The 14,700-nt window shown below is 44.7% G+C and overlaps 1 protein-coding gene across 1 annotated transcript in view; it reads right to left on the minus strand.

Moving 5' to 3' along the window:
- LOC137562604 (venom factor-like) overlaps window positions 1-14,700 on the minus strand; it is a 278,606-nt gene that overhangs the window by 238,794 nt on the left and 25,112 nt on the right. The window contains exons 5-6 of the mRNA XM_068274108.1: window positions 7,259-7,347; window positions 3,692-3,774 (exon numbers count right to left, since the gene is read on the minus strand). Of these exons, the coding sequence (XP_068130209.1) occupies window positions 3,692-3,774; window positions 7,259-7,347 (172 nt within the window). The remainder of the gene's footprint in view (window positions 1-3,691; window positions 3,775-7,258; window positions 7,348-14,700) is intronic.

The raw sequence follows: 14,700 nt of genomic DNA on the forward strand, positions 1-14,700 counted from the left end.
GGTTCCAGGGAACCCTGGTTGAGAAAGCCTGCCCTAGCGTATCCACATCCACAAGCGGATCTGAAAACGCACAAAAAGCGCTCGGTGTGCACCAGCCCTCAAAGTAGGTAGTAGATATCTGACAGGTTTTGGACTATTCATCTCTTCATGGGAGGATTCTCAGGGATTTATTTATCTTCAAAAGCACTTAGTGAATGGCAGTTGCTCTGTCAGGCGGTTGCACAATGATTAACCACTTCAGGGTGAGAGCAATTTTCACATATCAGCACTGCTCACATTCATCCATCAATAAATGTATTACTACTAATCACACCTAAATTATCTATATATTGTTTTTTTCAGGACAAATTAAACTTTTAGTGTGGGAATATTTTGTTTTGTAATTACTTTATGTTCTATGCATTTTAAAGGGAAATTACAATAAAAAAAAACACAAAAAAACCCAAAACACTATTTCTCCATTTACATCCAATATAGCTTTACAATAAACAGTGCTAAGTATAAGTTAAATATACAAATTGTATTTGCTCATCAATACTGTGTTTTTTTTGCTTTCTCATTGTACACTAAAGATGATTATGAGACCTTATTTGCAAAAATAATAGTAATATACCCTCATGGCATACATACTTAAAAAGCCAAATTCCTAAGGTAACAATATATGTTTTTTCTCTTATATTCTGTCACTTTGTTTTCATTTTACAAGTCTTTTATTTTGGTACAGAATATGCAAAAATGTAATTTCTTTTGATTCAGTTTGTGACTAAAAAGAATACACAGGACATGGGCCTCAACCCTAAAACTCTCTAAACTCCATTTTACAACTGATCGGGGTTAAACTGTTACCACCTATGTCTCTTGTAGTTTTCCTGGGACACGGCCATTAGCCCAGCGATCAATGAATGGGATTATAGATCCAATTAGTTGATCAAAGCCCCCCCGCAGAAAAACCGACAGCCTCTAATCAGAGGCTGCGGTTTTTCTGAGTTACAAAAAGTTTCCTGTCCTCATTCTTCTTCTTGGAAGCGTACAACCATGCTTCCAGGACTTTTTCACTGTGGCCAAATAGTAAAACTACACCCACATCCATTTTTTAATAAATAAATAGCTAATTTTAAATGTAAAAAAATGTGTTTACCGCCCACACCAAAAATTACCCACATAAAATTTTTAATACAAGAAAATAAAAAAAAATTACACTAAAAAAACAAACAAAACATAAATAGTTACCTAAGGGTCCGGATTTTTTAAATATGCATGTCAAAGGAGTATATTAATATCATTTTTTAAATTATAGGCTTGTAAACAGTGATGGACGCAAATTGAAAAAATGCACCTTTATTTCCAAATAAAATATCGGCGCCATACATTGTGATAGGGACATAATTTAAATTGTGTAATAGGCGGGACAAATGGGCAAATAAAATACATGGGTTTTAATTACGGTAGCATGTATTAATTTCAAACTATAATGGCCAAAACTGAGAAATAATTTTTTTTTCCATTTCTTAATCTTCCTGTTAAAATGGATTTAGAATAAATTAATTCTTAGCAAAATGTATCACCCAAAGAAAGCCTAATTGGTGGCGGAAAAAACAAGATATAGATCAATTCATTGTGATGAGTAGTGATAAAGTTATTGACAAATAAATGGGAGGTGAAAGTTGCTCAGATGCAAAAAATAAGCAACCCTGTGGGCTTAAGTGGTTAAGACACACCAAAATGTATTCTACAACTCTTCATGGTTAAAATGATACCACATGTGCATCATTTTGTAACATACTGGTGGTGCACTCTCCACAACTACACTGGACATATATATTCGTCCAGTTAGGCTTAAGTGTTAAAGGACAACTGTAAGGGCCCATTCACACTTAACTCTCAAACGCTAGCGCTTTTCAAAGCGCAAGTGTAATGAAGGTCTATGGGCCCGTTCTTACTTGGGCAATTTGCGCTAATCGCCGCAAATCGCCCAAAAACGCGAAACGCAAACGCGTCGCATGCACCATTTTTCAGGCGATTTCCCGGCGATCGCGTTTCAGTGCTATAGAAAATAGCTCAACAGGGCTGCCAGGAAACTGGTGTTGTTTAAAAGGAAATAAAGATGGCAGCCACCATATACCTCTCACTTCAGTTATCCTATAATGTTTTAAAGCAGGGGTAGGGAACGTTGGCTCTCCAGCTGTTAAGGAACTACAAGTCCCACGATGCATTGCAGGAGTCTGACAGCTACACACATGATTAATAAAGGCAAATGCATGCAGGGATTTGTAGTTTTATCACAGCTGGAGAGCCAAGGTTCCCTACCCCTGTTTTAAAGCAAAAATTTAATTTCGAGTGTTAGCTCACTTTAAGTTATAATAAGCTAGTATACTAATTAGCCCCAACCAGGAGACAAAATTAGCAAGTCTCCTCTTCTAACAGTTGACCTGTTAAGGCCGCATCTAATGTAACTGTGCATTGTGATTTGATAGCTTCAACCATCCCCTTCCAAGTGAAGCTAATTTTTATGTTCAGAGAATGCTTGGTGGTTCCCAGTGACTAACTATGACTTCAAGTGGCAAACATAAAGGCTCATACACACCGGTTACAACTGTCGCCGCAACCACGTGGCACACGCGTGTTGCAGTGACAGGTCCCCCGTGTGTATAACGAGCGCGCCATGAACCGTCGCTAGTCAGAGCTGTCGCCAGGCGATTGGCGTGGCCAATCTCCGGCAACAGCTTTCGCCGCAACTGTCGCTAGACCGCCACACGTACTGCGTGAGTATGCGGACTAGCGACAGCAACCCACTCACCATGGACAGAGCTTCCGGCAGGGGGGGGGAGGAACCTTCGGCGACAGCCTCCGCCGCATCTCTGTCCCTCTGTGCGCCGTGTGTACGGCTGCTGCACAGAGGGACCTGGCGACGAGCTGTCGCCGAGCTGTCGCGCACACGTCCCTGGTGTGCTAGCGACAGGCTACATCGGTACCCCGTGTGTACCCACCTTAAATCCAGGGGCGTATCTGGGTAATATAGCGCCTATAGCAAACAATGAAATCGTGCCCCCCCCTTCACAGTCAGAGCCCTCTTCCCCTCTAAAAACCACATAATTTCTCGTGTACATGTTTTATGGTTGCTTGTGTGTTTTAGCTCAGGATATTGCTGAGGTTACTTTTTGGAAATAGCTCTCGTTATTCACTCTCTGTCCTCTGTTCTAACACTAAGCCAAATGCGCCCTACATGCATAAGTTAGGTAGCAGTGTTCCCCAGATAACAGCATTAATCTGATCTGAGGTCTGAATGACAGGGAGGCATGGAGGAAGGCAGGCCGATGCAGCACAGGGGCAGGCATGGCACCCAGTGACGGATCTAGGGGGGGGGGGGGGGGGGGGGCAGACGGGTCTCTTGCCCCAGGCGCAGTTTGTTGAATTCTCAAAAAGGCAGCAAAATTTGGATGGGGAATGGCAGTTTAGGTGCCAAAACCTGACCTTTAGGTGCCAAAACTGGATGGGGAATGGCAGTTTAGGTGCCAAAACCTGACCTTTTGGTGCCAAAACCTGACCTTGCCCCAGGCGCAACTTGGTCTAGATCCGTCCCTGATGGCACCCATGGTGCTGTGGCACTTGTGGCACGAGCCATGCACCCCTCTAGATACGCCTCTGCATAAATCATCTGGTATTTGTTTGCAGTAGACATAAAACTCCTTACCGTATTCTTTCACTTCAAAGTGTGTAGTATAATTATGAATCAGATTGTCTTGAAACATGGCTACGATGGTCCATTCTCCAATACTGAAAATCAAAAAGGGTAAATGAGCAGGATAGTAAATCACAGTCACTATTAAAGTAAGGCCAGGACCACACTAAGCTGGATTAAAGAGGAACTCCAGTGAAAATAACGTAATGAAAAAAGTGCTTTATTTTTACAATAATTGTGTATAAATGATTTAATCAGTGTTTGCTCATTGTAAAATCTTTCTGCTCCCTGATTTACCTTCTGAAATGTATCATATGGCAAAATGTTTACTGCTGACAGGTGATATCAGTGGAAGTAGCTGCTGCTTGCTTTTTTGGCAGTTGGAAACAGCTGTTATTTCCCACAATGCAACAAGGCTCCCACAGTGTGATGTCAGCACCTCAGTGCTATGAGGTGCTGACATCATTTGTGGGAGGGGTTTCACCACAAAATCAGCCTTGATCCGATTGAGAAAAGGTAAAGATATCTTGTGGGAAAGGGGGCATCAGCTGCTCACTGGGATGAAATTCAATTCTTGGTTACAGTTTCTCTTTAAGAATGGTTACAGTCAGTGTCGTAACTGGGAGGGAGCAGCACCTGCGACTGCAGAGAGGCCCAGAGGAGTGTGGGGGCCGACTACTAACCTTCCCTCTCTCTGACACTCCAGATCAGGTGTTTTTGTGGCTACACTTGTTATGGGTGTGACGACCCTGATGGCCACACTTGTGTTATGAGCCTTGTAAGATGGGCCCCCCAGGCTGTGAGGGTCACCAAGAAGAGGCAAAGGAAGGTTTGTGAACATCAAAAGGCCCCATCAAAACCTTGCTGCGGGCCCCCATGATTTGTAGTTATGCCTCTGGTACAGTTACAGCAGATCCAACATTCTGAATGGATCCACTGCGTCCGTCTATATGCTTTTATTGTATCCATTGGCAGGGGTGTATCAGGGTAATATAGCGCCTATGGCAGACACTGAAATTGCCCCCCCCCCATGATACCAGTCCCCTCCCCCAGTATAAGTAGCGCCCACAGTATAAGTAACCACAGCTAGCACCCTAGTATAGGTAGGCAAAGGTCGTTAACTCAGTGCAGGTAACCTCCAGCTTAGGTTACCCAACCGGTACATGTCGACGTAGTTAGGCCTCGTTCAGACTATACACGCTGCCATGCGCATTTTAGCAGCGCATATAGTACGCGACACGCAAGAACGGTAGAAGGGCATAGACAGCGCTGCGCAGCACTGCTACATGCATTTTTCAGAAATTGCAGGCAGATCCATTCATCTCCATCTCTACAGTACAAGTACAGCACTCCCCCCCCCCCCCCAAGTATTCCTTCAACAGTACAGGTCGTGACTCATGAGAGGTGTCCCCAGAATAAGTAACCCCCCAATATAGGTAGCGACAGGTGTCTCTCACCCCCCGCCCCCATATAATTAATATCTCCCTGCCAATATACTGTATGTAGTGAGAGATGTCTCCCAGTATAAATAGCCCCCCCAGTATAGGTAGTGAGAGATGCCCTTCAGTATAAGAGGAGGTACAAATACCCGAGAGGCATCTCCCAGTATGGTAGTAGGCCACAAGGGAGTAGGGGACAGCCATGGTAACCCTGGCGCTGTGGCGCCCATGGCACAAACCGATGCCTGCACCCGTCTAGATACGCTTCTGTCCATTGGTGCCCTTCGTAGCATGCATTTTGACAACCAACGACAATGGAGTCCTGATTGGGAGGGGTTTGGGGTGGTTTTTCAATTTTTGTTGTCATCATATACAATTTCTGTTGAGAACAGGTTTAGTATTACTTTTTTGTAATACTCTATGTAAAATACAAACTCCTGAATACATGCCACAGCAACTCCCTTCTTCCTGTATATGTAACTGACTGCACATATCTGTAACAATCAGACAATGGACACACCCAATATTTTCTCACAGGCTGAGCTATGCATGTAGCTGCAGATACAAATTTGAATTTTGTCTCTTGTGATGTGTAGATCTGAACTGATGTCAACAAAAATCACATGGAACAATTATGTGGTGAAGGTGTTACTGGAGATCTGGTGAAGGTGAAATGAAGGTGTAACTGGTGGGTGATGATGACCAGGGGAATAACAATAGACCCTGTAATGTATGCAGCCACAGGGGGGCCTAAAAGATGCAGGGGGCCCCGTGAGGAGGGAAGTTTATTTTTCCCTGTGCTGAGAGACTGACAGCTAAGGTCATGGAGAGAAAAACTTTCTGCTCCCTGCACTATTGTTCTAATGGCTGCATCTGCTCAGCCAATGATAAAAAATATACAAAGTTTTGTATGTAAAGATTTGTAGACAGTCCCTATTCAGTGTGCAGCAGGGTCTTGTGTACAGCGCCCAGCCTCTCCACCCCTCCCCAAGTGCTGTGTACTGTAGTGATGCTGGAAAAGTCTGCAGAGCCAGTTCTGCTTCAGCAGAGGTGGACAGAGTGAGTGTAATAAGCTGAGGCTGGGAGCACACTTGTCTGCCAGTTTTCTGTATGCATTTTTGGCACACCATGTGTGTCTGTAAAAACATGCAAGTTGTATCACAGAAGCTAATGTAATTGATAGAGAAAATGCATGCAGGGCTTCACTGGTGCCTGTTTCTATCCGCATGGAGAAAACACATTCAAGTGTGCACTAGCCAATTGAATAACATTGGTCCTCATTTTTCCTGTACAGAAAGTGAGGGGGTGGGGGGAAAGGAGGGGGAGGGGGTCCCATCCAAAGTTTCACAGGGAGCCCACTTATGCCTTCTGAGGATAACAGTGTGACTAGTGGGTGTGGTGAAGGTGTAGCTAGTGGGTGTGGTGGAGGTGTAACCAGGCCTGGATTTACCTCACAGGAGCCTATAGGCACAGATGATCTGGCCTCCATGAACCTACAACAACCCCCCCTCCCCCACCGAACTGCACCACAAGTGTGCTGGCTGTCCCAGCTGTCCTTTTTCATTTACTTCCCTTGCCCATCAAAGGTAGCTACAGGTGCACCTTTCTATTAGGTAGCCAGCCCAGAGCTACAGTATCCTCCAGAATGAACTAGAGGTGTTCCCAAGTATTAAGTAGCTACAGGTTCCCCTGACTGAAGGGAGATCTGGTCAGTAAAATGCCTAGACCCAGTTGAGTAACCTCTCATTTACACTCTGCTAGGGACTCTGCATAGGGAAGGAGGGAGGGACTTAGGTAGTGGCGTGAGCCGCCTTTTCATCATCAGGCGTCTGTAGGCACGTGCCTACCGTGCCTTATGGTAAATCCGGCCCTGGGTGTAACTAGTGGTGTAATTATCACTTCCACCATTAAGTGGGAGTGATAAAGTTATTACTAGGGCGTGTGGTGAAAGTATGACCTGGAGGACACCATGTTTTCAGGGATTTGAAGAAACCTAAACATTCCCATCTAAAACCATTATGGAATACAGAACAGAAGCGAACAGAGTAGTTTGCAGAAAAACTAATTCAAAAACTGTCAACTTCTTCTTCTCTACTTATGTGTATCATTTTCTGGTGTTAAACTTAAAAATAGGTGTTACCTTGCCAGTTCATTCAGTTTGTAAGTCAAGGAGCTGATCCCCTTGTTGATAGCCTGGGACTTCTCCTCCACACTAACGCTTTCCGGAGTCTGAGAAGGAAGGAAAAATCTCACTATATAAATATATACTGACACACAAACCTCAACAGCTAAATATTCGACATTTTCAAGAAAATCATGAATGGAAATAAACAGTGATGATCACAATCAGCCGATTATGCATTTACCACTATACGTAATTATGAATTGTTAATTCAATTGATTTTGTATAAGCATTTGTAATTACGCATGAAATTACGCATAATTACGTGTAATTTCGTGCCGACTTTGGCGGTGAATAGCAAAGCCCCAATACATGTTATTGCTACTAAAATTGCTACAAATGTTAAGGAGAATCGTGGGTACAACCCAAAAACAAAATAGTGGGTACAACTCAAAAAAATTGTTTCAAAAACCCCTTGTGGCTTTTGAGAAAATCAATTTTGAAAATGCAAAGAGAAATGTTTTTTAAGCTAAAAAAAATGTTTAAAAAACATTTTTCTTTGTATTTTTAACCACTTGAGGACCACAGTCTTTCTACCCCTTAAAGAGAACCCGTGGTGGGATTTACTTATGCTAGTGGGGCACAGAGGCTGGTTGTGCACACTAACACCAGCCTCTGTTGCCCCATGGTGTGCCTCCAAGACCCCCTGCGCGCCGCTATACCCCCCGCAGTGCTGGCGACACGCAGCGTGTCGACAGCACAATGTTTACCTCTTCCTGTCTTTTAGCGCCGCTCCCCCGCCTCCTCCGTATCGCCGCTACCCGCCCGCGTCCCTTCCCTCCCGCTGATTGGAGGGAAGTGACGCGAGCGGGTAGTGCCGATACGGAGGAGGCGGGGGAGCGGCGCTAACAGACAGGCAGAGGTAAACATTGTGCTGGCGACATGCTGCGTGTCGCCAGCACTGCGGGGGGTATAGCGGCGTGCAGGGGGGTCTTGGAGGCACACCATGGGGCAACAGAGGCTGGTGTTAGTGTGCACAACCAGCCTCTGTGCCCCACTAGCATAAGTAAATCCCACCTCGGGTTCTCTTTAAGGACCAGAGCCTTTTTTTCCATTCAGACCACTGCAGCTTTCACGGTTTATTGCTCGGTTATACAACCTACTTCTTGTCACTAATACAGCTTTCTTTTGGTGCTATTTGATTGCTGCTGCGAGTTTTACTTTTTATTATATTCATCAAAAAAGACATGAATTTTGTCAAAAAATTATTTTTTTAACATTCTGTGATAAACTTTTTCAAATAAAGTAAAATTTCTGTATACATTTTTGTCCAAATTTATTTTGCTACATGTCTTTGATAAAAAAAAACATTCAGTGTATATTTATTGGATTGGGTAAAAGTTATAGCGTTTTCAGACTATGGTGCCAAAAGTGAATTTTCCCATTTTGAAGCATCTCCGACTTTTCTGACCACCTGTCATGTTTCATGAGGTGCTAAAATTCCAGGATAGTACAAATACCCCCCAAATGACCCCATTTTGGAAAGAAGGCATCCCAAATTATTCACTGAGAGGCATGGTGAGTTCATAGAATATTTTATTTTTTGTCACAAGTAAGCGGAAAATGACACTTTGAGACAAAAAAAAAAAAAGGTTTCCATTTCTGCTAACTTGTGACAAAAAAAAAAAGAAATCTGCCACGGACTCACCATGTCCCTCTCTGAATGCCTTAAAGTGTCTACTTTCCAAAATGGGGTCATTTGTGGGATGTGTTTACTGTCCTGGCATTTTGGGGGGTGCTAAATTGTAAGCACCCCTTTAAAGCCTAAAGGTGCTCATTGGACTTTGGGCCCCTTAGCGCAGTTAGGCTGCAAAAAAGTGGCACACATGTGGTATTGCCGTACTCAGGAGAAGTAGTATAATGTGCTTTGGGGTGTATTTTTACACATACCCATGCTGGGTGGGAGAAATATCTCTGTAAATGACAATGTTTTGATTTTTTTTACAAACAATTGTCATTTACAGAGAGATTTCTCCCACCCAGCATGGGTATGTGTAAAAATACACCCCAAAACACATTATACTACTTCGCCTGAGTACAGCGATACCACGTGTGGCACTTTTTTGCACCCTAACTGCGCTAAGGGGCCCAAAGTCCAATGAGTACCTTTAGGATTTCACAGGTCGTTTTGAGACATTTGGTTTCAAGACTACGCCTCACGGTTTAGGGCCCCTAAAATGCCAGGGCAGTTTAGGAACCCCACAAGTGACCCCATTTTAGAAAGACAACACCTCAAGGTATTCTGTTAGGAGTATGGTGAGTTCATAGAAGATTTTTTTTGTCACAAGTTAGCGGAAATTGACACTTTGTGAAACAAAAAACAATAAAAATCAATTTCCAAAAACTTGTGACAAAAATAAAATCTTCTATGAACTCACCATACCCCTAACGGAATACCTTGGGGCGTCTTCTTTCTAAAATGGTGTCACTTGTGGGGTCCTTATACTGCCTTGGCATTTTAGGGGCCCTAAACCGTGAGGAGTAGTCTTGAAACCAAATTTCTCAAAATCCTGTGACGACCTGTGAAATCCTAAAGGTACTCATTGGACTTTGGGCCCCTTAGCACATTTAGGGTGCACAAAAGTGCCACACATGTGGTACTGCTGTACTCAGGAGAAGTAGTATAATGGGTTTTGTGGTGTATTTTTACATATACCCATGCTGGGTGGGAGAAATATCTCTGTAAATGACAATTTTTTTTATTTTTTTACACACAATTGTCTATTTACAGAGATATTTATCCCACCCAGCATGGATAGGTGTAAAAATACACCACAGAATACATTATACTACTTCTTCTGAGTATGGCAATACCACATATTGCCATACTTGCATAATTGCAACACTTTTTTGCAGCCTAACTGTGCTAAGGGGCCCAACATCCTATGAGTACCTTTAGGACTTCACAGGTCATTTTGAGGCATTTGGTTACTTTCTAGACTACTCCTCATGGTTTAGGGCCCCACGGTATTCCCCAAGGTATTCCATTAGTAGTATGGTGGGTTTATAGAAGATTTTATTTTTTGTCACAAGTTAGCGGAAATTGAGTTTTGTTTTTTTTTTGCACAAAGTGTCATTTTCCGCTAACTTGGGACAAAAAAAATAAAAACTTCTATGAACTCGCCATACTACTAACGGAATACCTTGGGGTGTCTTCTTTCTAAAATGGGGTCACTTGTGGGGTTCCTACACTTCCCTGGCATTTTAGGGGCCCTAAACGTGAGGAGTAGTCTGGAGAGCAAATGCCTCAAAATGACCTGTGAATAGGACGTTGGGCCCCTTAGCACACCTAGACAATTGTGTGTAAAAAAAATCAAAAAATTGTCATTTACAGAGATATTTCTCCCACCCAGCATGGGTATGTGTAAAAATACACCCCAAAACACATTATACTACTTCTCCTGAGTACGGCGATACCACATGTGTGACACTTTTTTGCAGCCTAGGTGCGCTAAGGGGCCCAACGTCTATTCACTGGTCATTTTGAGGCATTTGGTTTCTAGACTACTCACAGTTTAGGGCCCTTAAAATGCCAGGGCAGTATAGGAACCCCACAAGTGACCCCATTTTAGAAAGAAGACACCCCAAGGTATTCCGTTAGGTGTATGGTGAGTTCATAGAAGATTTTATTTTTTGTCACAAGTTAGTGGAAAATGACACTTTGTGAAAAAATCAATAAAAATCAATTTCCGCTAACTTTTGACAATAAATAAAATCTTCTATGAACTCATCATACACCTAACGGAATACCTTGGGCTGTCTTTTTTTCTAAAATGGGGTCACTTGTGGGGTTCCTATACTGCCCTGGCATTTTAGGGGCCCTAAACCGTGAGGAATAATCTGGAAACCAAATGCCTCAAAATGACTGTTCAGGGGTATAAGCATCTGCAAATTTTGATGACAGGCGGTCTATGAGGGGGCGAATTTTGTGGAACCGGTCATAAGCAGGGTGGCCTCTTAGATGACAGGTTATATTGGGCCTGATCTGATGAATAGGAGTGCTAGGGGGGTGACAGGAGGTGATTGATGGGTGTCTCAGGGGGTGATTAGAGGGGAAAATAGATGCAATCAATGCACTGGGGAGGTGATCGGAAGGGGGTCTGAGGGGGATCTGAGGGTTTGGCCGAGTGATCATGAGCCCACATGGGGCAAATTAGGGCCTGATCTAATGAGTAGGTGTGCTTGGGGGTGACAGGTGGTGACAGGAGGTGATTGATGGGTGTCTCAAGGTGTGATTAGAGGGGGGAATAGATGCAAGCAATGCACTGGCAAGGTGATCAGGGCTGGGGTCTGAGGGCGTTCTGAGGGTGTGGGTGGGTGATTGGGTGCCCTAGGGGCAGATAGGGGTCTGATATGATGGGTAGCAGTGACAGGTGGTGACAGGGGGTGATTGATGGGTGATTGATGAGTAATTAGTGGGTGTTTAGAGGAGAGAACAGATGTAAACAATACACTTGGGAGGTGATTTGACGGCAGGTTTGCGGGCGATCTGATGGTGTGGGTGGGTGATCAGATTGCTCGCAAGGGGCAATTTAGGGGCTGATTGATGGGTGGCAGTGACAGGGGGTGATTGATGGGTGATTGACAGGTGATCAGTGGGTTATTACAGGGAAGATCAGATGAAAATAATGCACTGGCTAATTGATAAGGGGGGTTCTGAGGGCAATCTGAGCATGTGGGCGGTTGATTGGGTGCCCGCAAGGGGCAGATTAGGCTCTAAACTGATGGGTAACCGTGACAGGTGGTGATAGGGGGTGATTGATGGGTGATTGATGGGTAATTAGTGGGTGTTTAGAGGAGAGAACAGATGTAAACAATGCACTTGGGAGGTGATCTGACGGCAGGTTTGCGGGCGATCTGATGGTGTGGGTGGGGGATCAGATTGCCCGCAAGGGGCAGGTTAGGGGCTGATTGATGGTTGTTGATTGACAGGTGATCAGGGGGCATAGATACATACAGTACACGGGGGGGGGGGTCTGGGGGGGGCTCTGGGGAGAATCTGAGGGGTGGGGAGGAGATCAGGAGTCCCCAGGGTGCAGTTAGGGACCTAATAAAAAAAATAGCGTTAACAGATAGTGACAGGGAGTGATTGATGGGTGATTAGGGGAGTGATTGGGTGTAAACAGTGGTCTGGGAGGTGGGCGGGGGGGGGGTCTGAGGGGTGCTGTGGGCAATCAGGGGGTGGGGGGGGGAGATCAGTGTGCTTGGGTGCAGACTAGGGTGGCTGCAGCCTGCCCTGGTGGTCCCTCGGACACTGGGACCACCAGGGCAGGAGGCAGCCTGTATAATACACTTTGTATACATTTCAAAGTGTATTATACACTTTGTAGCGGCGATCGTGGGGTTAACAACCCGCCGGCGCTTCCGAACGGCCGGCGGGTTGTCGTCGTGGGTGGGCGGAGCCAGTTGCCGGGGGAAGCACGCGTCATCAATGACGCGATAGCTTTCCCGGCATGCCGAAAGGACGCAACACCCTTGGCCGTATTGCGGTCCTTTCGGCATCCACTTTGCCGCCGCCCATCGGCTGTGGGCGGTCGGCAAGTGGTTAAACTCAATTTTCTCAAAAACTACAAGGTAAATCTTTTTTTTGACTTGTACCCACTATCCTCCTTAACATATGTAGCAATTTTGGTAGCAAAAACATGTATAGGAGCTGTGCTATTCACAGCCCAAGTCGGCAAGAAATTACAAATAAATTACGTGTAAATTCACACGTAATTACAAATGCTTACAATTGCATAAAAAATTAATTACGCTTATCTCTCAAATTTCACATTACGATTACGATGCGTAAATGCGAATTACGGTGTGTAATTACACATAGGCGTAAATTCTGCTCATCACTAGAAATAAAGTAAGGCTTCATATCCCAAGCTAATTATAAACTAATAAAGTTAGCTAACTAATAAAACTTAACACTGCCACTTATTTCTCATCTCCATTTTTCTCAGCCATATTAAAAATATGCCCAAGTCTCAGTTAAGATTTTAGAGACATAAATAGCGAATGAGAACACTTTATTTTTGTGTTTTGTTTTTTGCTAACTACCGCACTGTTTTACTGGGAAACACTTATTTGGCAACTTCAAACTGTTTAATGCCCTTGGGTGATGAGTACAGTCCTTGTCTGCCTATGCCTAGAAAACTGCCCTGCAGTGGCATACGTATAAAATCGCTGCAGGGAGACTTGGGTGCAGGATACAGCCAGTATGGCTTATCCTGCTGCTGCACAAGTCCCGGCGGTGTTAATTACTATTCCCCCTCTAGGTCCATGTGGATGTTGAGTAATGATGTAATTTGGCTTCCAGCTAATGCTGGCGGACTAATTAGTGTTTTAAAAGTAACTTCAGCCCCGTCTTCTGACGGCGCCAAAGTTACTCACTGTGCGCCACTATAGCCGTAATTCCTATTACGGTTTTATGGTGGTGCCGGCTGCACCCAAATCTCCTGCGCTGTTATTACAGCGCTCGCCTGCAGTGTGCTGTTCCAAGTCCTCAACTTGAGGTCGTGCAGCAATGCCTTTTCAGGAGGTTGATAACTGTTGATCCTTGCACAAGTAGTAAGTGTGGGCTGGAGAAATTGGATTACCTGCACCAGTGAATGTCGGAAAATCTCCTTTACCCAACAGATCTGAAGAAGTTTCTTTGTGGGAGTAAACACGGACCTCCGTTGTATAAAACCTACACTATCAGCACAGGCAGGGTTACCAGGCTTCCTCCAGGTTGCTCCCACGACGTCTTCCTCCGCCTTCTCCTGGCCCCAGTAGAAGCCCCGTAAGTTTGGCGAGTCAGGGCGCACTGCGCATGTGTGGGCCAGCCACATGCCGCACCCCGCCTAGAACGCACCCAGCTGCGGGAGCGAAATGGAGGGGCGCGTGCAGCCTCACTGCGCATGTGCCATCTGACCCCAAACTTACAGGCTTCTACTGGGACCAGGAGAAGGAGGAGGAAGACATTGGGCTTTATTCACAAAGCGGTGCTAACCTACTTAGCACGTCTAAAGTCTTTAGACGTGCTAACCAGGGTGCTAAGTAGGTTAATCAATTGAGAAATCCGGTGCTAACCTACTTAGCACCCTGGTTAGCACGTTTAAAGACTTTAGACGTGCTAAGTAGGTTAGCACCGCTTTGTGAATCAAGCCCATTGTGGGAGCGAACGATGCATGGGGGGAGGGGGTTGAAGGAAGCCCCAGGTATGTATAAATCTTTTATACTAGTTTTTCTCTGTTGCACTTTAAAATTTAGCGTGACCATACAGGATGTGGAGCTGGTCATGGGTGGAGAGGCTCCCGCTTGGGAGAGGGGAGTGCTGAATGTGGCTTAAACCTCACACTCATGTATGAGGCATGTTGAGCAACATTGCAGAACTGAGGCTGTACAGATGCTTTGCTAGCCTATGAGCT

The sequence above is a fragment of the Hyperolius riggenbachi genome, chromosome 3 (assembly GCF_040937935.1).
Source record: "Hyperolius riggenbachi isolate aHypRig1 chromosome 3, aHypRig1.pri, whole genome shotgun sequence".
Taxonomy (NCBI): domain Eukaryota; kingdom Metazoa; phylum Chordata; class Amphibia; order Anura; family Hyperoliidae; genus Hyperolius; species Hyperolius riggenbachi.